Source organism: Carassius auratus, unplaced genomic scaffold (assembly GCF_003368295.1).
Source record: "Carassius auratus strain Wakin unplaced genomic scaffold, ASM336829v1 scaf_tig00214910, whole genome shotgun sequence".
Taxonomy (NCBI): domain Eukaryota; kingdom Metazoa; phylum Chordata; class Actinopteri; order Cypriniformes; family Cyprinidae; genus Carassius; species Carassius auratus.
In genome coordinates, this window is record NW_020527854.1 from 38,203 (window position 1) to 60,000 (window position 21,798).

Sequence of the window (21,798 nt, forward strand, 5' to 3'; positions counted from 1 at the left end):
GTTTTTAAATGAGCTCCCGGGAAGACGGCATTCGAAGAGATGATGTCTAAAAGAGCGACAAAATTTCCACAGCTCACTTCACGTTTGACAACGAACAAAACAAAACAAAGCGTAAAGCACGCGGAGCGCTCATTCGTGGCAAGAACACAACCAATTTGAAAAGACATTTACAGACGAGCCACCCGGACATTTTCTCAAATGTAATTTCACAACGATGTTCTTTTGTTTATTGAGCTAAGCAAAATTGGAAGACTGCAGTGCGTAGATGTTGTAGCATTAAATATTACGAACTGAAAAGTACTGTAAAATAGCCCCTTCTTCAAGTTAGATGAGAGCACAATACTAATACGTAATATTATGATACATACATTTGATTTGATTAATACTAATGTTTAGTATATTTTATAATGTTCTACTTGTTGACAATATCACAAATATTTCCATATTAGTCATGTGAAACATTAATGTTCACATCCTATCATTATACATACTAATCTAGCAATATTGTAGTATTTAAAACATACAATATTGCTAGACAAATGAATACCTTATAAAATCTTGTTACTTTTTTTATCCACCTAGCTGCCAACTTATTAAATATTTACTTTAAATGTATGCACTTATTGTTCAGCTCAGCTGTAAGCTTTAAGGTCCTGGACCTAACTTTATTTTTCTTTTATTGATGGTCAATTGGCAGCTAGTTATTGTTTACATTATCATGACAGTGTTTGTTGCTGCATAAAATTTTTTGAATCGAAATAAAGACAGTTGAGTTGAAATAAAGTTGAATTTGTGTTTTATATATTTTGGTTAAGTTTGTTTCCTATACCAGCTGTAAAAATTGTCTAGTAAATCTGTTATTGATTTTAGTCTTATTTTAGTCGACTAAAATACCAAGCAATTTTAGTCGACTAAAATAAGACTAAAATTAAAACAAATCAGATGACTAAAACTTGACTAAAACTAAAAAGAATTATAGTCAAAAGACTAAGACTAAAACTAAATTAAAATTTTGTGTCAAAATTAACACTGCTGTATATGTTTTCCGGTTTCAGAACCGCTTCCATTTACAGATGATGACACGTACGCCCCCTTCAGGACTGTCGGAGCTGCTGTTGGCGGTGTTGCTGAAGGGAGGCTGGCAGGGCGGAGCGGCCATTCTCTGTCCCGGAGGTGGGAACACGGGAATGCTGGAAGAACTTGAACAGCGGGGCCATCTGGGCTTGAAAGGAGCCCACTGGCACCTGTGGGAGACCCTTAACCTGTCCAGACTGGAAGAAAACCTGAGTGAAGACAAGGTAATGGAGCTCCTCTCACAGCTCCTCAGCAGGACTCCTTCTGCTCCGGCGTCTTCTGTGGTGCTTTTCAGCTCTGATCCTGAATGTACAGCAAGAGTGCTGCGCAGCGCCCACCAGCTGAGCGATACATTGCCCCCAGTGCACTGGATCATGGGATACCCGCTTAGTCTGGATTCTCTACACTCCATTGGCTCCCCCCTGGGTCTTCTGGCTTATGGGGAGGTCAATCGCAAGCCTCTGAACTTCTACATTAGGGATACCCTGCAGCTCATTGGCAGGGCTGTATATGCCGCGACCATGGTGAGACCAGACCTGGCTCTTATCCAGAACATGGTCAACTGCTTCGACAAGCCCAATAAACATGAGCTGCCCTCCTCTGGACAATACCTTGCCAGGTAAGCATGCATGTATAACATTTTACAGCTAAATAGCTTACTACGTAGCAATACTATTTTTAACCACATTTTATAACTGTATCACAGCTAATCAAAAATAAAGTTTGTTTTCTAGTAACAAGCTGTTTTTCCAATAACAAGCCATTTTAGATATAATGAGACGTAAACAACAGTGATGTAGCGTTTAGCGATGTCACATTATAACTAATAGGCTGCATTGGGCACAGGTAAAACCCGGTTTACCATGTTTCACTTTTCTGATTAATGTGCAATTTTCATGTAACCCTTTTTGCAGGGTTGTATGATCCCATGACCCTCAGACCTAGCTATTCACAATAAATCTGGAGATTGTGTCAGAATAGGACATTAGCATAGAAAATAACTTTATATGGTTTATTTATTAAAGTTTGTGTCTCTTAAAGAGTCAAATGTCATAGGTAATGTCACAAATGTGAGCAGACTGCAGACTGAAAATTAAAGCACACATATTGCACAGGTACCCTCATTTACCATGTTTCACATTTCTGATTAGTGTGTAAGTGTGGTAAATTTGCCGATTATGTGAAATCATGGACCATGTTTTTGACAATAAAGCTGGTTATTGTATCCAGTTAGGAAATCAGTGAAGGAAGCATCTATCCATGGTTTATTTATTGAAGTTTATGGTTCTTAAAGAGTAAAATATCATGCGTTACACCCCTTTTACCATATTTCACGTTTCTGAAAAGTGTGTAATTTTTTGACAAATGTGTGGCTTACGTGACCCCTTTGTGTTCTAGTCCAATCATTCACAATAAAGCTGGAGACTGAGTCAAAATAGGAAACATCTATGCAAGATCTTATTTATTAAATACAGGCCTATGTCTTAAAGAGTCACATGCCAGGTTACGCATGTGTATGTAGTTTATGTAAATTGAAAATTAAGGCACACATTTTGCACCCCATTTACCATGTTTCACATTTCTGATTAATGTGGAATGTGCATGTGACATATGTGGCTTATGGAACCCTGGCCTTCGAACTCAATTATGTACAGGGGTTCTGGAGACTGTCAAAGAATTAGCCATTAGTGAAGGAAACAACTATGCACAGTCTTATGACTCAAAAAGTCAAAAATCACAGGTCACACTGTTGTGTGCAAACCAAAAATTAAAGCACTGTCATGACGCATTAATTTAAGTATGCAGTGTGCAGATAATGCGGAAGACTTTTTTGCTGCAAAATATCACTGCTAATGGATTACATTCAATACAGGTTTCTTTTTATATGTATAATTGTTATGTGAGACCCAGTTTAAATCTTTTAATTTCATACAATCCTTTTTTTCATTATAGATTTTGATAAAACCTACAATATAATATATATTTCAATCAGACCCACTTCCATCAAGTATATTTAATGACAATTATAATTGCATACAGTTAGTGTTGGCGGTATGGTTATGTTCTGGGCAACACTCCACACGCCTGTCCATGCAGCCATTCTTGGACAGAGCGGGGAGAGCAGCAAGACAAACCCCACTGGGGTACAGAACAGAACCATTGTAAGCATAAATAATTACAATTCACAATTACGTGAGTTGTAAACAAAATGTGATAGAGACTGCTTCCAATGAAGAGACAGTAAAGAAAGAACAAAAGTTAGGTCGGATTACAGTTCAGTTGGTGGAGTTGGGGTTGGACGAGGGAGTTAATTGCAAGCAGCGATGCGATGGAAGAGATACTGAATAATGGGAATTTAAATAGACCGCAGGTGATAGGTGTCAAGACTGGATTGGCACACGTCAAGAACAGCTGAATGTCAGCTGATGCAAGCATGACTAACGTGGCCTGACTGAACTAACGCGATGCTCGATATATATATATATTAGGGCCGGGACTTTAACGCGTTAATTGAGATTAATTAATTACACAAAAAATAACGCGTTAACTACGATTAATTAGTTACAGAAAAAAAATCCCGGATTTTTAATAACTTACTTTTGCACCGCGGAACGTTTCTCACTGGATGCGTTTCGGCGGACCGATTATACTGGACCACCAACTAGCGTTCGCATCGGTTCGCATATCACCGCAGCACATCCGAGTCTCAAGTATAACCTCAACGCAAAACATATAGCAGCTAGCGTGGACTTTACACTTTATGTTGAACTATGTATTATTTTGTTGGTGCAAAAGTTTATGTTGAACTCTTTATTGTTTTGGCCAAGGTTATTGAGAGTTGGACTTAGTATGTTTTGGCCTCTGAAGCAACAGAGAGATGTGTTCTAATAGTCAGTGTTTCCAATTTTCTGAATGTAATTGACAGTATTGTGTATTACTTAAAAAACACTTTACAGAAGGTTCCAGCACCTATAAGCTACCTGAATTTCTGAAATGTACTATTTCTAAATTGTTTCTAAATATGCTATTGCTACACTTCATGGCAAAAATTGCACTGGTCTGCTAGACTTGGTTGAACAAAAATAAACAATATTTTGTTGCTTAAGCTTATGTATTCAGTCATTATTGAATGGTATACTATAAATCCATGTGAAAAAAAATTACTTCTCACTGTTCTCAGGTCAAATATTTATATGCGATTATAATGCGATTAATTTCGATTAATTAATTACAAAGCCTCTAATTAATTAGATTAATTTTTTTAATCGAGTCCCGGCCCTAATATATATATAATATATATATATATATATATTATTTTAAGAATTTTTTTTTTAGTATTATTGTTAACTATTTTATTAAGTGTTGCTTTCTGGCTCAACTGCTGTAGATTATGCGTATCTTCCTTATCTAGCTAAAGTTTTAAATTAGCTTCTCCAACATTGTCAATACTTTAAAATGTTATCTTATCTTGTAATCATGAATTAATTTGTTATCTGATCACGCAGTGTAGTCATTTCGAGCTTTAAATTCACCTTTAGTCATTAGTCTGCACAGACAAATTAAGCATGCTTTACATTAAGGGAATTATAAGGTAGTAAATACTCTCCAAGGAAAAAGGCTGCATTAGTATTCCAGCCACTAGTATTAAATTACAGGAATATTCTGTCTCGGCCACGGTATGGCCCCATATCTTAAAGTTATTTTAGTGATGGAGTCACTAGAGACTTTTAAATGCAATCAACTGACTCAGGGGCATTTTCGATACATTTATACCTCCTTGATCAAAACCATATCCCTGTGTGCATTTACATAAACCATCAAGTTAGCAGTTACACAGTGAAGCATTTGCAGCCATTTGTGACACTACTGCGTCCTCTTCACTGACTGACCTCCATAAACAGGACAAAAAGCTTTCTGCATTCAGGTCGCCAGGCTCTTTCTTCATCTTCAATGCCAGTGTCCAGTTCAATGTCAAACGCTCACAGAGCCTGCGGTCCACTGCCTCTCAGCTTGATGCATTGTGTTAGTGGAGGAGGCTGTGGGAGGCTTGTCCATTAGTATCACAGAATACAGAGATTGTTGTGCAAATCCTGATGGACTAAATATTTACAATTTATCATTCAGGTTAAAAAGATAAATTATTATTGTTATTTAGATTATTATTGCTGCTGCTACTGCTGCTTTGGTACTGTTTTCAACAGTACATTTTCTCAATGTAAAAAAATGGAATCAATTCATGCTGCTTTTATTATTATAAAAAAATATTTTATTATGATTATTTTTTAAAGGTTGCCGATTTACATTACTGTACTGAAATGTTGATACATGTATCAAGTTAAGTTGCGTTTCATTTAAATAGTGCTTTATACAATACACTTTTTTTTCAAAGCAGCTTCACAGTATAATTACCAATAAAATAAGAGAATCAGATATGTATCAAACATGCGAGAGATTCAAATTATCTCGCGAAGCAGCTCTAAAAAGACAATAGTGTCATTATTCAGCTTAAGACAGTTCAGTGTTGGTTCCAGTCGGTTCAATAACTGTTTATCAATTATGAAACAAGTTCAGTTTAGCTATAAATGCGCTAAAGAAGCCATTGCATTATTCAGCTCAGTTAAATTCACATTCTGTTCTTATCCCATAGTCAGTTCAGTCAAAATCAAGTTACTTAATAGTTTGATGGTGAAGGTTAAAAATATGTAGGCATAGTAAGGATTTGCATTTTAACCGGTTAACCGTTATCTGACCATTACGAATTGTATAATTGTTTGTATAATACAATCAATTAAATGGTTTAAAAAGTAATTTATTTTCAGTAATTTATCAAAATATTAAAAAAGGTTTGCTGCATTGTTATAATAGGCTTCGCTACACATATGAATTTTTTTTGTTTTTTAGAGAGAAAAAAAACGATAGCCTATTAATAAGTCACATTTTATTATTTCATTAAGAAACAGACTTAATGCCGACTCTGAATGTTTACAAACATTATAATAAACACTGTAAACATAGCTATGCTATTTTAGTTCCCCTCACCCCACAAAAAATCATTTAAATTAACAGTAGACTATTAAAAAATTAAAAAAATAGCCTATAAGAAGTCATATCAACATAAACAACAAGCCAAAACCAATTCATTTAGGCTAAAACGAAACTGAAACTAACATTGGGTCTCTCATTTGACACAAAATCAAACGTTTCCATATTCGCAATGTATTTGAATGCCATATTATTATTAATTATAGCCTACTTCGAAATGTTTTGAATAACATCATGGCGGTATGGTAATAACATTTAAGAGCACAGATTTTATTACATATTTAAACTGAGCAGTCCCCCCCCCCCACACACACACACACTTTTGATTGACTGTTTTTTATTATGATAATAAACAGGCTGCATTGTCAAAGTAGCAAAGCTTAACTTTGTGCACGCATGCGGCAATCACTTGATTTTTTCCGTTCTAACAGTGAAAGAAACTTCTCCTTTTGGTCATAAAATTAATCAGAATTGTAAACGGTTTACCTTTATTTGTGTATATTCATAATAAAAACAAATCTTTGTGCGTAAAATAAGCCTAAAGAAAAACAGGATGTCGCTTTCTGCCGTCTGTTTCCTTTCGCACAGCACCAAAATGAACCGAAACTGTGTTTTTTTCGTTCATTTTTGTAATTTATTAATCAAGTAAAAAATATATTTCATGTATATGCATATTTATTTGCTCTATATATCCTAGCTTTATTATGTTTTTCTCCGCTCGCAGAAGCGCTGCAGGTGCGTGATGTGATATGAAGACCAGGCCTATGTGAATCTTCATGTTCTGTTGTTTGTTGCTTTTTGTGCATGTAAAATGAATCCCCGGGAAACAAATGCTAGTATTTTTATCCTATCACAGACACTTATCCTTTCTAATTTAATTCAATTCTAATTTAAAATAATCTTGTTGGTTAACGGTTAATAATCGGTTAATGAGCGTCAGTTGTTGTTTAGGAATAATAACCGAAATTAACATCCTAAAGGCATAGCAAACAGTTCCACGGTCAATTACAACATATTTAAATATTTTAAAAATGCATTTTGATGTGTGGAACCCATTACTACGAGTAAAGATTTTACAGGTGCATCTCAATAAATCAGTGTTGTGGAAAAGTTTATTTATTTCAGTAATTCAACTCAAATTGTGACACTCATGTATTAAATACCGGTAAATGCAATGCACACAGACTGAAGTCTTTGGTTCTTTTAATTGTGATGATTTTGGCTCACATTTAACAAAAACCCACCAACTCACGATCTCAACAAATTAGAATATGGTTACATGCCAATCAGCTAATCAACTCAAAACACCTGCAAAGGTTTCCAGAGCCTTCAAAACGGTCTCTCAGTTTGGTTCACTAGGCTACACAATCCCAATTAAAAGAACCAAAGACTTAAACTAAGTCTGTGTGCACTGAATTGATTTAATACACGAGTTTCACAATTTGAGTTGAATTACTGAAATAAATGAACTTTTCCATGACATTCTAATTTATTGAGATGCACCTGCATGTTCCACTTTGAAAAAAACTAAGGTGTATATAACTGGAAAACAAATAGTAGAGTTTTCTCAGATTGTAATCAAGTCCCTGTGCACACTATTGGAGAACTCTTATCACTGAATGCTGGAAGAAGCCTTATCTATTTAAAAATAAGATTTTTTCGTGGTAAAAAGAGAGAGAGAGAGAGAGAGAGAGAATGCATCTTCAGATTTAAGATTGAAGTGACTCTTGTTATTTGAGTCTTGTTCAGATAAGTAAACTTTAAAAAAATGAAAAAATATGTGACAGAGGACCCCTGAGATTTTCCACCTGATTGAAAGCAGTGATTTAATCCTTAATATTCACCTCCGGTGTGAGACTCCCCCCAGCCCCATGTTAAGAGAAATGTATTTGCTCTGAGAAATGAGCGTGTAGCACTGAAGCACAGGCAACTGAGCAACTGAAAACAACAACACAGGGATTATTGTTCCTCTGCGGTGCTAATGCTTTCGGAACGTTTAATAATAGTCACACGGATAGAAATCTCAGAACTGAAATCAGCTTTGTTCCAGTGGATAATACATTATCTCCTGTCTTTTAACTTCTGCTTTCCCACCAGATCATGTGTTCTCAACGGGTCAAATTCAGGGCTATCAGGAGAAATTAATGATTCGGGCAATCCATTTTTTTCTGCTTTTATTTTCTCTGTTCTGCTCTGTTTTAATGGAAGTGTGCAGTTATGGTCACACAGAGTGCATATCATTTATGGCCTCATTTAGCCACACATCTCAAGCCTCTTTCACTCTGGATTTTTCATCTTCCCTCCGTGACCCAGACATTGCCCAGCAGCCCTTTGACTTCTCTACATCCTCAGCTGATTTATTGACCAAAATCGATCATTGATCTAATACATGTCATACAGTTTGCCATAAAAGCAGTGTGGCTAGGCTGTGTAAGGAATCACAATTATGTGATCTATGCAGAACAGCATAAGAGTATAATATCCGGAGCGGCACAGGGTTATTCACCTATAAGCCATGCTCTGCTTATTTATTTGTTTGTTTACTACTCTCTGATGGATGCTAACAGAACTAATATGGTGGCAGCTCAGCAGTTAAATACATTGGCTGTCAAAGGTCATATATTGGTTCAAAAGATTTAGTGTGATTCACGTTACTCAGGTCATAATCCTGCCCTTCTGTCCTTATGCCTTTGAAGAAAGCCTTGAACTTCAGTGTGCTTCAAGAGTGATCTATATTCCCTTCTGTTCTTTTTCTTTTCTCCTGCTGTGAAAAATATTGTTTTGAGAATTTAAGATGAAACCTTTTGGAATGTTCGTTTGAAAAGCTGGTGCTCTTGAATAAGAAATAATTATTCAAATCTTGGCAGACGCATCATGTTCCTTTTTTTTTTTTTTTGAGGGCATTATGTGACAGTTGTGACACTTTTTTCTTAGACAAGATCATCTAGAGATGTAATTTTCATTTTGTATGCAAGAGGACCTGGGTTCAAATCCCTATTTAACATGCACACACACACACACACACACACACACACATTTATACATATTATATCATAACAGCCAGGGTGATCACCCAACATTTTTAGTCTATGGACATTTTCAAACTAACATTTTGAACTCCTTTAGTTTTTCATAGGGAATAAAGTCATACTACAGAAACATAAAATATGCTACTTATACATGTTTTTGAAACATTTTCATTCTAATAATTACTGCAGTGACTAATGATTAATGAAGCAAGATTTTTTATCGATGACCATATGTTGCTTCATGGATTTAGTGTTCCACGTATTCTGTCACTCATTTACAGTGATGAATGGATTTAAATCACCAGTTCCACAAAAATGGTAAACTGCACCTTACGTCTGCATTTGTAAGCACATTTTGTGAATCAGAGGATGTTCTCTGTGGTCATTAAACAAAATGTGCCATGCCTGTGAGATGCAGATTCCCTGAGCAGTGAGCGCAAACTGAGTTCCCTTGCTGCTCCTGCTGCTGTATTTAAGCACGCGATCGACTGAACAAATAGCATTTTCACACAAGGCTGACATTTTTAACTCTTAAGTCTTGAAAACTTTAGCAAAATGCCCACAAAAACAAATTAGTTCTGAATGAATCACCTTCAGTTATAGTGGGCTTTAACCCTTAACCTTTTTTGGGGGGGTGGGGGGGGGTATACTTGATCAGGCTTTTATTGCTCATGTAGAATGATATATATGAGAATATGGAGATCATAATTAAGAAGAGGAAAAAAAACTCCCAAAAAGGCCCAAACTGTTAAATGAGATTTTGTATAACACTATGTTACAGTATGTTATATTTGATACTCACATTTTAACACGATTTTTCTAAAAAAAAAAAAAAAAAAAAAAAATATATATATATATATATATATATGTATGTATGGATAATCAAATAAACCTAAGTTGCTCTAGTCCAGTAACAGTTTGTCTTGAAATAATACTAACAATATAAAGGTAACCATTATATTCATTTTATAAAAATCTATAATTTCTTTAATTCCCATATACTGCAACCTGATGTTTTTAGATTTATACTAAAAGGACTTTTACTTATTAGAAAAGTATGAATTAACAGTCATAGAGCAGATGGCAAGTACAGTAGTAGATTGCATATAAAAGGTTTTTCATCAAAGTTTTAAACATATTAATAATTTAGAGGCCTGTGTATGAAATATGCTACAGTAAGCTTCAAAGGTAAAAAGATTTTTTCATATTGATATGAAACTAATGCAATAAGCAACACTGGAATTACTGTACTTAATCCATAAAAACAATTAAATTGGTCATCAATAATAATAACTAAATAAATAAAATAACTAAAATTGCTTTTTATTTTCGCTGCTAGCTCTATTTCTGATGTAGTATCACTTTTGTGCAATAATTGTATTCCTTTCACTTGTTTTCACTAGTTATCTCCCCTGGCTCATGTGTAGGATTCAGTTTGCTAGAGATGCAGCAGATTTTTTTGCTCTGTCATCTCATCGCTGTCTTTGCTTTCGCTGGATGAATATATATTCTCCTCACAATGCTCGTGTCCCTGCTGTGCTCAGGTTCTTGTCGAACACTTCTTTCACGGGGCTGACAGGCCCAGTGCGAGTGCAGCGCTCCCTCTCCAGGGTCCTTACCTCCCAGCGCTTCCACATATGGAGTCTACAGCGAGACCCCCTGGGCCAGCCAAGTTGGGTGACCAAGGCAAGCTGGCAGTCGGGCCGTCTGGATTTGGAAGAGCAGGGTCTGTGGCCAGGCATGACCCAACACCACTGGGAGGACGGCCCAGAGATTAGGCTCGGAGGCCGCTGGCAAGCAGGACTCCCAGTGGTGGGGAGCAGATTGCGGGTAGTGACCTTGGTCGAGCACCCATTTGTGTTCACGCGGGAAGTGGACGAGGAGGGCCAATGTCCGGCAGGTCAGCTGTGCCTTGACCCTCAAACCAACAGCTCGGAAGTCCTCAACCAGCTGTTCAGAGAGCTGGAGCAAACCAACAGCAGTTCACTGCCAAATGACATGCGGAAATGCTGCTATGGATACTGCATCGACCTGCTGGAGAAGTTAGCGGAGGACATGCACTTCCAGTTTGACCTTTACATCGTAGGCGATGGGAAGTACGGAGCATGGAAAGGAGGTAGATGGACTGGGTTGGTGGGTGACCTTCTCAGTGGCGTGGCAGACATGGCCGTCACCAGCTTTAGTATCAACTCCGCTCGAAGCCGAGTAATAGACTTCACCAGCCCCTTCTTCTCCACCAGTCTCGGGATCCTGGTGCGGAGCAAGGACACGGCTGCACCCATCGGTGCCTTCATGTGGCCGCTCCACTGGTCCATGTGGGTGGGCATCTTTGTGGCACTGCATATCACAGCCCTTTTCATCACCCTTTATGAGTGGAACAGTCCGTTTGGCATGACCCCTCACGGACGCAACCGCATCAGGGTCTTTTCTTACTCGTCTGCACTGAACCTCTGCTATGCCATTCTGTTCGGCCGGACCGTTTCCAGTAAAACTCCAAAGTGCTGGACGGGCCGCTTCCTCATGAATCTTTGGGCCATATTTTGCCTGCTGGTTCTGTCCAGTTACACAGCCAACCTAGCAGCTGTCATGGTCGGGGAGAAGACCTTTGAGGAGGTGTCAGGGATTCATGATGTCAAGGTAAAACACTGCATTTCATCCTGAAGAGGTGAAATACACAAATACTTTTGTTCGGTGATTTATTTAGACTGTGTTGTAAAATGTATCTCTTAAAATAAAAATCTTGTACATATGCACTACTGTGCAAATGTCTTAAGCCATTAGTATTTTCACCAACAAACTGGGCCAGTTATTTCTATCTTTTGGTGTAGTGTGTCAGTAGGAAATATGAGTTCACAATTCCAAACATTCATTTTGCCATTAACTGTAATACTTCAGTGAGATTTTTGTATGCACAAGGAGTCTGACAAAAGCCAGTGCTCAACACAGAGATCTCATCACCATCTAGTCCATCTGCAATTACATAAAGAATCATAACAAACTGAGACAGAACCAAATCCAAACAGAAGAACTTTGGCAACGTCTACAAGAAACCTTCCTGCAATGCTACCTGAAAAGCTATGTGCAATAAAATATATTTATGATGACATTATTTTTTGAAGCATCGTCAGTTTACTGCAGTTTTACACAAGTGCCTAAAGCATTTTACAGTACTGTAACTTTACAGGTTGGTTTCTTTAAGCATCTTGGAGACATTGCCACAGTTCTTGTGGATTTAGTCTGTTTTTATTTCTGATTCCTCATATAATCCCAGTATGATTACAATTAATGGAAAAAGGAATTTTTGGAAACTGATATTTCCCACTGGCCCACTACAGCAAAAGATATGTCTGGCTTAAAACCATTTTGTTTTGGTGAAAATACTAATGGCCTTAGACCTTTGTACAATTTACAGACACTATCGTTTTAAGTTTGGAGTCGTTATTTTAATGAGTCTGTTATGCTCACCAAAGCTACATTTATTTGATGGAGAATACAGTAAAAACAGTAATATTGTGAAATATTGTTGCAATTTAAATCAACTGTTTTTTATATATATATTTCTTCTGTATTCTTTGATGAACAGAAAGTTAAAAAGAACAGCATTTATTTGAAATAGACATCTCTATTGATCAATTTAATGCATCTTTACTCAATAAAAGTATTTAAAAAAATACCCCAAGCTTTTAAACAGTAGTGTATATTGTATGTGTCCACAAAAATATGAGTGAACCCTTATTCAAAAAACTATGGTAGTACCATGCAACATTTTTTTTGGTACGTTTTTGTAAGTGCTAGGTTTATGTTTTTAAACCTTTCTCCCACAATCTATTCACATTTCATTGCTGTTTTCCAGCTCCATCACTCGTCTCTGGGGTTTCGCTTCGGCACAGTTCGAGAGAGCAGTGCTGAGGACTATGTGAAAAAGAGCTTTCCGGAGATGTACGAGTACATGAGGCGCTTCAACAAGCCCACCACTCCGGATGGAGTCTCTACACTCAAGTAAGTGTTTAGACCCAGGAGAGAAACAAAAGATAACAGGCAATTGAACATAGCAGTGGAAAGTCCAATGAAAATATAATGATAAAGAGAGAGAGAGAGATAGTGGTAAATCTAATGAAATGATCAAACTGAATTTCTAAACAGCCTTTTTCATTTGAATGAAAAACACTTGCAATAAAGTGTATTTAGAAAGCTATCATCTTAAACACTCACACTCACATAGACACATTCATATTCTTTTAACTCATTAAATCAAGTAGTGCTGAGCAGGAGCGCAACATGCAGAAAACAAATAAAGCTTTAACAGGAGATAGGCATCTTGAAAAAAGCCTAAAGGGAAATCAAGCTCACGTTTCTGCAGGATACACAGACATCAAGCAGCCCAAAGGCTGCAGGCGCATACTACAACAATAAATAGGGACACAATAAAAGGCCACCAGTCAGTTCTCACCCTCAAGAGCTTCTGACACCGCTGTGGATCTGCTTTGTATGATGCACCATCAATATTATTCCTCTTTCATGAGGAATTATGTGCGCCATCCAGCTTGCTCAGTTTAAACAAACCGAGTCGACAGCAACAAGTGTCTGCTCTCCAGGCTTTCCGTCTGTAGTCTCGCTTTCCATTCATCCCTGAAAGAACAGGGACTGCTGCAGACTCCAAGCTGAGAAAGAGGCAGTCACTCTCAAGTCAAATCTAAACTTGCTGAATGAGGCCAAAGGTTTTCTTCTGAGACAACAGATAACTCCCCGGCAAACGTACCCTTGCAGGCGTGTGCAAACACACACACAGCGATTCATCCTCAGATTCAGGCTCCCACATAGAGCTGTATTTTTGCTTTGTACTTCCTGTCTTTTATGATTGACAGCAGTTTTCTTTTCTTCCAATCCTTTTGGAGACACCTTACATGGTCAGCATTTTTAGAGTTGAGATCGCGGCCATAGTTGGGAACTGGGGGTGAGATTGTTTTAGGACAAGCATCCGGACAGTTTTATTTTTTATTTATTTTTTTTTAAGACGTTGCATAAGAGTCTTAGTTTGATCCTGCCAAATTTTCCTTCACTTTATTTTCTGTCACACTTGAGGTAAAATAGAGGTCAGCTGATGAGCAAGCATCACCTTACACTCGAAACTGAGAACAGCTAACAGGATATGCCATGCTTTAGGATTTTTGTTTTTTTGTTTTTAATATATAATAAATAACAACAAATACTTTCAAAAAATGTTAAAAATCCACATCTAGAGGTCAGAGTTCACTAAACTTGAATTCCCATATGCAGCAGAATGCTTGATGCTTTTGACCATGCTCTTGAAAAAAACAATATTTGTATTTTTATTTTGGGATAATGTAACCCATGCTGATTTTATTTAATTAGCTTTACTGAACACTATTATTAGCCACTTTTATTAACTAAAACAGCATGTATTTATTTGCCACCCTTATTAATACGTTACACTATAAACCTCTATATGAAAAAAAAAATCTTTGCAATGTAAACTTTTATAAAGAAACAAAATGCTAGAGCAAATTACTTGCTGGGAAGTTACACACATAGTACACAAAAAGCACTTTCTATTCAGTAAATCTGACTAAATCCAGAAGATTTAAGCAGTTTATAGCTACAGGGTTTAAGTTTGGTTCAGGCTTATTGTAATCAACTTTACAAGTCATTTAAAGTCTGTAGCGATTAGCAAAAGTTTGGCTGGCGGTGTCTGTTTTGTTTGGCTCTGACTATCCTCCTCTGTGTGTTGAAGGACAGATCCCCCTCAGCTAGATGCCTTCATCATGGATAAGGCTTTGCTGGACTACGAGGTGTCCATAGATGCAGACTGCAAACTCCTGACTGTAGGAAAACCATTTGCTATTGAAGGTAAGAACCTCTGTTCCGCTGAGACATATTGCTGTCTTTCAGGCGTCTAGCACCTCTGGCCATGCCGTGTTGAATTATATTAGCTTACAAAAGCCTGTGAAGTTGCTCTCTGAAAGGGCACAAGGTGTTTCTAACACTTTCTACAGACACATTATTAGAATTCCACCCACATTAAGAGCCGTCCATGAATTCACCTCAAGGCTGTTGTAATTACCCTCCAAATCGAAGCAAGTCAAGTTTGACACATGTCATTTCATAAGGGAAAGCTATTACAGGGTGTAGATGGGTTTCATGGCAGTCACCCAGGCGTGTCCGCACCTCTCATCCGGATGTTATCTCCTGCTGCATGCATAGGAATTTTCCCTGCTATCTGCCAAAAGCTTCCATTACGCCTTTGAGCCAGCTTTTTATTAGATGGATGATCAAGACTAAACCCTCGCTATCACATCTGCTGGCTTGAAATGGACAGCCCCGTCAGGGTCTGTAAAACCTGTAAACAGCCAGGTTCATAATCAAACCATGCAGGCGAAAAACCAGACTCCGGCATCTAAGTTTGTCACAATGAAAAGTGTGTTGAGTAGTATATTAGTTTTTTAGTAGATAGATAGATAGATAGATAGATAGATAGATAGATAGATAGATAGATAGATAGATAGATAGATAGATAGATAGATAGATAGATAGATAGATAGATAGCATCAATTCAATTCACAGGCTTTGCTCAAATTTAAAGAACGCCCTTCAGTAGAATCCATCTCTTCAGAGTGGACTGTGTCCTTTTAACGCTGCTGGAAAATCCCTTATTGTATTAGTTTCGACATCACATTTTATGACTGCCTGGATCCACTCCATTAAGAATATTCCAGCAGCCCGCCGGTGCCCCCTCTTCAAAGAGTTCAACAGTGCACATTTATTGGTTGTAGAGGACTGTGTAAAATACAGCGGTGCAACTCGGTAGGAGAGGACAGAAGTTTATCAGGATGCAAGGGATGTTGTGCCACGTGCTGAAAGGAGGGGAGGGATTGCTTACAGGGAGTGATGTGTGGGTTTGCCGGTGAGGCGAGGGCTTTGATGAAATTTGTGGATGTCAGATCTGAGCTCGTATCTCTCCGGCTGCCTGGCTGCAGAGACGCCACAATGACAGACGCTCTGTCTACGGTGCACTGGCACAAGATGCCAAAGATTCATGATTGTTCCTTCTCAAGGCTCTCTGACATATCAATAATAGAGGTATCAATTCACACCAGAATGCGGATGGTCTCTTTAACGAAAGCCCACTGCATAACTGATCTGGCTGAGCTTCATGAGTGAAGTTGTTTTGATATTCTATTAAAAAAATTAATATGTTTGTCTAAAAGAGTATGTTCAAAACATTATGTCAGAGTATTGTTCAGAGTTTTGAAGTATGGTTCAGTTTGATAATGTTATTTAAAGCATTAGGGTTCCGCTTGTGAAAATCAATTGAGTTATATGTGCATTTCAAATCTCAAGAGTGTATTTTTTTTTTTAAATTGTACTTGCAGATAATATATCAATTAGTAAATAAAAGTCATCTTACAGTAAGTGTACTTAAAGAGTACACTTTCATGACTATGTCTTAACATACTTAAAGGAATAGTTCAGAATTTCTAGAACAGATTTCTAGAAATTTAGCATTACATCACTTGCTCAACAGTGAATGGGTGCCGTCAGAATAAGAGTTCAAACAGCTGATAAAAGCATCACAATAATCCAGAAGTAATCCACACGACCCCTGTCCATCAATTAACACCTCGTGAAGTGGAAAGCTGCATGTTTAAATTTAACAAATCCATCATTTGGGTGTTTTAACTGCCACTTCTGAGTCCATAATCTATTAATGCATCTTCCAGTGAAAAGTCCATCCCATGTTTTCCTCTCACATCAAAATCCACCAACATACAGTATTTGTTTAGAACTGCTTTGGACAGTTTTCACGTGGAAACGGTTTGATCTGTGCATATTTCTCTCCTGATTCATACAAGATTATTTTTTCACTGGAGAAATCAATAATATCGATAGATGACTTACATTTTAGTCAAAAGCACCAGTTGGAAGTTAAAATTGTCTTAAAGATTAAAGCTTTTCAGTTAATTGATGGACAGGACAGGAGTCTTGTGGATTACTTGTGGATTATTGTGATGTTTTTATCAGTTGTTTGGATTCTGACGGCACCCATTCACTGCAGGGCATCCGCTAGTTGAGCAAGTGATGTAATGTTAAATTCCTCCAAATCTTTTCTCTTGAAGAAACAAACTTGTCTACATCTTAAACAGTTTTTCATTTTTGGGATGAACTGTTCCTTTAATAATGTCAAATTTAAATAATTTGGTTTTAATAATCTTTAAAGAAGTACACTTATTTTTTAGGTGCTAACTAACATACTGAATAACATGTTTGTTCCTTCACAAGGTTCTCTGACATATCAATAATAGAAGAATCAATTCAGACTAGAATGTGGTTGGTTCTTTAACAATACCCCACAGGCATGCATGGGTCTAGCTGAGTTATTGTTTTGTTATTCTTTGTGCCTTCAGGTTATGGGATCGGGCTGCCCCAGAACTCCCCTCTCACTCGCAACGTGTCTGAATATGTCAGCCGCTACAAGTCTGACGGTTACATGGACATGCTGCACGACAAGTGGTATAAAGTGGTTCCCTGTGGAAAGAGGGTTTTTGCCGTGACAGAGGTGAGCCATCAAAAAAGACAGTCTTAGAGCAAGCGTGTGTTTTTGTTCACAGGCGAGCAAGCGGCTTCTGCCCTTGACCAAGCTCCTCTCTGAGCTCTTTTCCCCTTGAAAAATCCTTTTGTTTGGAATTACTGTCTCCTGCAGTTTAACAGCCATTCTGTCAGAGCGACGTCGGGCCACCACAATCCATTTTCATTCCCGAGGGCTCCGTGTCAGCCGTACTGCCCCGCACACCTGAGGCTGTGAGCAGCAGCCGCCAGCGCACTCCATCAATGGAGCTTCAGTCAATAACCTCCCAGGAGTTGTAGCGCTCCTGTAAGACATTGTTTTGTACAGTCTGGCTTCATTACCTAACTGTGGTTATGAATGGGGGACTTCATGAGCACAAGCAATGACATTTGTTTTCGGCCCCTGTGCCAGCTGGAACTCAACTCACACTCCCCCCTCTCTCTTGCTCCGGAGCCAAGCTGTCCTGTCACCACAGACACCGCGCTCTAAAACCACTACTTTGCTGTGCAATAAATTCTCCAAACAAGCGGACAGGATCGACTGTGAGGTCCTCGCAGTCAGTCGCCCCCTTTGAATGTTTATTCTAGTGCTGTTTATAGTAAGAGCTTCAAATGCAAAAAGCGGCATTTTATCTCCTCAGCGTAATTCAGCCTTTATTAAATTAGTCAGAATTCTTCAAACAGCATCTTGGGTTGTGGCCAGATACAAAGATGCAGGGTTGAAAGCGATGGGGAATTCAAAGAAACAATCCAACATTAAGTGCTGCATCTGGCGTACTCTCAAAATAGATGAATAAATAAATAATGAGAAACAAATGCCAATATGTGTTCCTTAATACTACTTTGTTGTTCACAGCAAAAGCACTTCTTTGGTTTTTGTGCCAAGAGAGTGTATAAAGCCAAATACATATACATATTTGTCTAAAAGAGTACAGTCGAACCTTTATGTGGGAGAATTTGTAATATTTTTTTAATATGACATGATTGAAGGTAACGCATTACAAAAAGGTTAATGCATTATAATGGTTAAGTGCATCCTTGTGAAAAAGAACTATGGATAATTGTATTAAATGTGCACATCAAATCTTAAACATTAGGCAACATTAGCAATACATGTTTTAAAATAATTTAGTTACATTATCTATCTGTGCATGTAAAATTATAATTGTTCATGTTAGTTCACGGTGCATTAATTAAAAAAAAAAAATACAGCTTTTGATTTTAAATAAATATTATGAAATGTGGAAATGAACATTGATTGATCGTGGTATAGATAGGCTTGGGGTGAGTTAAAATGAGTTACTAATGTAATTACATGCTGATATTTTTAATACCTCTTTGTACAGCATGTATGTACACATTAAATGCATTGTATAAAATTATTAACTTAAAGGTTAGTACATAAAATGCATATATATGTGCATTTAGCCACTATCCCCCAGTACACTCTCTTGGAAAGGGACATCATGATAAAAGGCTGTAGCCAATCCTGTTATATGGTAAGAATGAACACATTCGCAGAAGAGGTATGATGGAGTGAACATGGGACTACAGTCTCAATGTGTGCAGTGTTGGGTGACCAATGAGTGTCTGATATTGCGAAACATGCCCCACACATATGAGGGACAGGAAGTGGAATATTTTCCCCTTTTCAACTACTCCAAGTCAGCATAACTTTCATTTCAATTATAACAGCAATACTTTATAAAATTGTGATTAGTTCTAGTCAGCAGGACTCCTTCTCCCTCCAGATCAAAGCCATTGCAGGGGGATGATGGATTCCTTTGTGTATGTTGGGGCTTCTAACACCCGAGGGGAAAATAACATTGGGTCAGGCACTGGAAGGTCTATTATACCTGGAGAGAGCTAAATATTTAACAAGAAATCAAGAACACTGGTAAAACATCTGCTGATATATTCAATTAAATATTGCTGATTTATAGGTTGCTTGCAAAAAAATGTATAGGTTGCTTGTCGTCAGCTTCTTAAAAATGGCTCTCAGTGGAGCCTAACTCTGACTGCTTGGTCACATAGGTACAAGAGATGCCATTGAAAAATATCTATAATCTGGATATCCATAGTAAATAATAAACAAATAATGGAACACAAATTGCCGTTCAAAAGTTTGAGGTCAATAAGATTTTTTAAATGTTTTTAAAAAGACTCATATCTCATATCAAGGCTCCATTTATTTGATCAATAATACAGTAAATATTGTGAAATATTACTATAGTTTAATATAACTGCTTTCTATATTGATATCTTTTAAAAATGATCAATGGTGCTTCAGAAATGATTCTAATTGGCTGATTTGGTGCTTAAGAACCATTTCTTCGTTTTATTATTATTATTAATGTTAAAAATATTTGTGCAGTGCAGCAAAAAAAAAAAAAAAAAGATAAGTTCTCAGGGGAAAAGGTGCAGTCGGTGACAGTACTGTGTTTCCACTCTGATCTTTTCTCTTGTGTTTTTATGCATTATTGTTCATGTGTGTGCAGACTCTGCAGATGGGTATCCAGCATTTCTCGGGGCTGTTTGTGCTGTTGTGTGTGGGGGTGGCAGGTGCTTTGCTCACTCTGCTTGGAGAGCACACTTTCTTCCGATTCATCCTGCCTCACCTCCGCCACCAGCAGAGATTCAAATACTGGCTCCACACCAGTCAGGTGAGCGCCTGTCTCAATATAGACAAACATACTGAAATAACCTTCAAAAACAGATCAGTGTATAAAGGCTGATAATGTTAAAGTAGTGTCAGTTAATTAAAGGAATTACTATTTTACTCTTATCCCTTTTAAATCTTATTCAAGAAGGCATGTTCCTGTTATAAACACAGATGCATCTGCTCCCTCTAGTGTTAGAAAGCTGAAAGCACAATTTAGGAGGTTAAACAGGTGCATCTAAAAAAAATATATATATCATGGAAAAGTTTTTTGTAATTTAATAATAAAGAAGCTAACCTTCTTATATTTTAGATTCATTGCACACAAACTGAAATATTTCAAGAGTTTTTAGTTTTAATTCTGATGGTTATGACTTACAGCTTAGGAAAATCAAAAATTCAGTATCTCAAAAAATGTGAATATTTTCTCAAAGATCATTCAAAGAAAGACTTACAAAACAAATATGTTCAAGATCTCCGAAGCAGGTTTAATTAAGCTCTTAGTACTTGGTTGGGGCTCCTTTTGCACAAATTACTGCTTCAATGCAGCGTGGCATGGAGGTGATCAGCCTGTGGCACTGCTGAGGAGTTACTGAAGCCCAGGTTGCTTTCATAGCTGCCTTCAGCTTCCCTGCATTGTTTGAAAGATGTTACTTATCTTCATCTTCACAATACCCCATAGATTCTCTGTGAGGTTCAGGTCAGGTGAGTTGGCTGGCTAATCAAGTACAGTAATACCATGGTCAGCAAACAACTTGGAAGTGGTTTTGGCACTGTGGGCAGGTCCTGCTGGAAAATGAAATCACCATCTCCACAAAGCTTGTCTGCAGATGGGAGCATAAAATGCTCCAAAATCTCCTGGTAGATGGCTGCATTCACTTTGGACTTGATAAAACCCAATGTGTCATGGCACCCAAATCATCTCAAACTTCAGAACCTTCACACTGGACTTCAAGCAGGTTGGATTCTGTGCCTCTCCACTTTTCCTCCAGACTCAAGACCTAGATTTCCAAATAAAATGCTAAATTTACTTTTATCTGAAAAGAGGACTGTGGACCACTGAGCAAGTCCAGTTCTTTTTCTTCTTACCCCAGGTGAAATGCTTCTGATGTTTTTTCTGGTTCAGGAATGGCTTGGTTCTAGGAATGTGACAGCTGTAGCCTTTTTCCTGAAAACGTCTGAGTGTGGTGACTCTTAATGCGCTGACTCCGGCTTCAGTCCACTCCTTGTGACACTCTCCTAAGTTCTTGAATCAGCTTTTACTGACAATCTTCTCAAGGCTGTGGTCATCCCTGTTGCTTGTGCACCTTTTCCTACCACACTTTTTCCTTCCAGTCAACCTTCTATGAATATATTTTGATACAGCACTCTGTGAACAGCCAGCCTATTCAGCAATGACCTTCTTCGTTG

The 21,798-nt window shown here is 37.7% G+C and overlaps 1 protein-coding gene across 1 annotated transcript in view; it reads left to right on the forward strand.

Moving 5' to 3' along the window:
* The window catches only part of LOC113093174 (glutamate receptor ionotropic, NMDA 3B-like), a 43,871-nt gene that overhangs the window by 18,926 nt on the left and 3,147 nt on the right, over positions 1-21,798 (forward strand). Inside the window, exons 2-7 of the mRNA XM_026259033.1 lie at positions 1,056-1,693; positions 10,691-11,783; positions 13,000-13,145; positions 14,899-15,014; positions 17,570-17,721; positions 20,228-20,392. Coding sequence (XP_026114818.1) covers positions 1,056-1,693; positions 10,691-11,783; positions 13,000-13,145; positions 14,899-15,014; positions 17,570-17,721; positions 20,228-20,392 — 2,310 coding nt within the window. The remainder of the gene's footprint in view (positions 1-1,055; positions 1,694-10,690; positions 11,784-12,999; positions 13,146-14,898; positions 15,015-17,569; positions 17,722-20,227; positions 20,393-21,798) is intronic.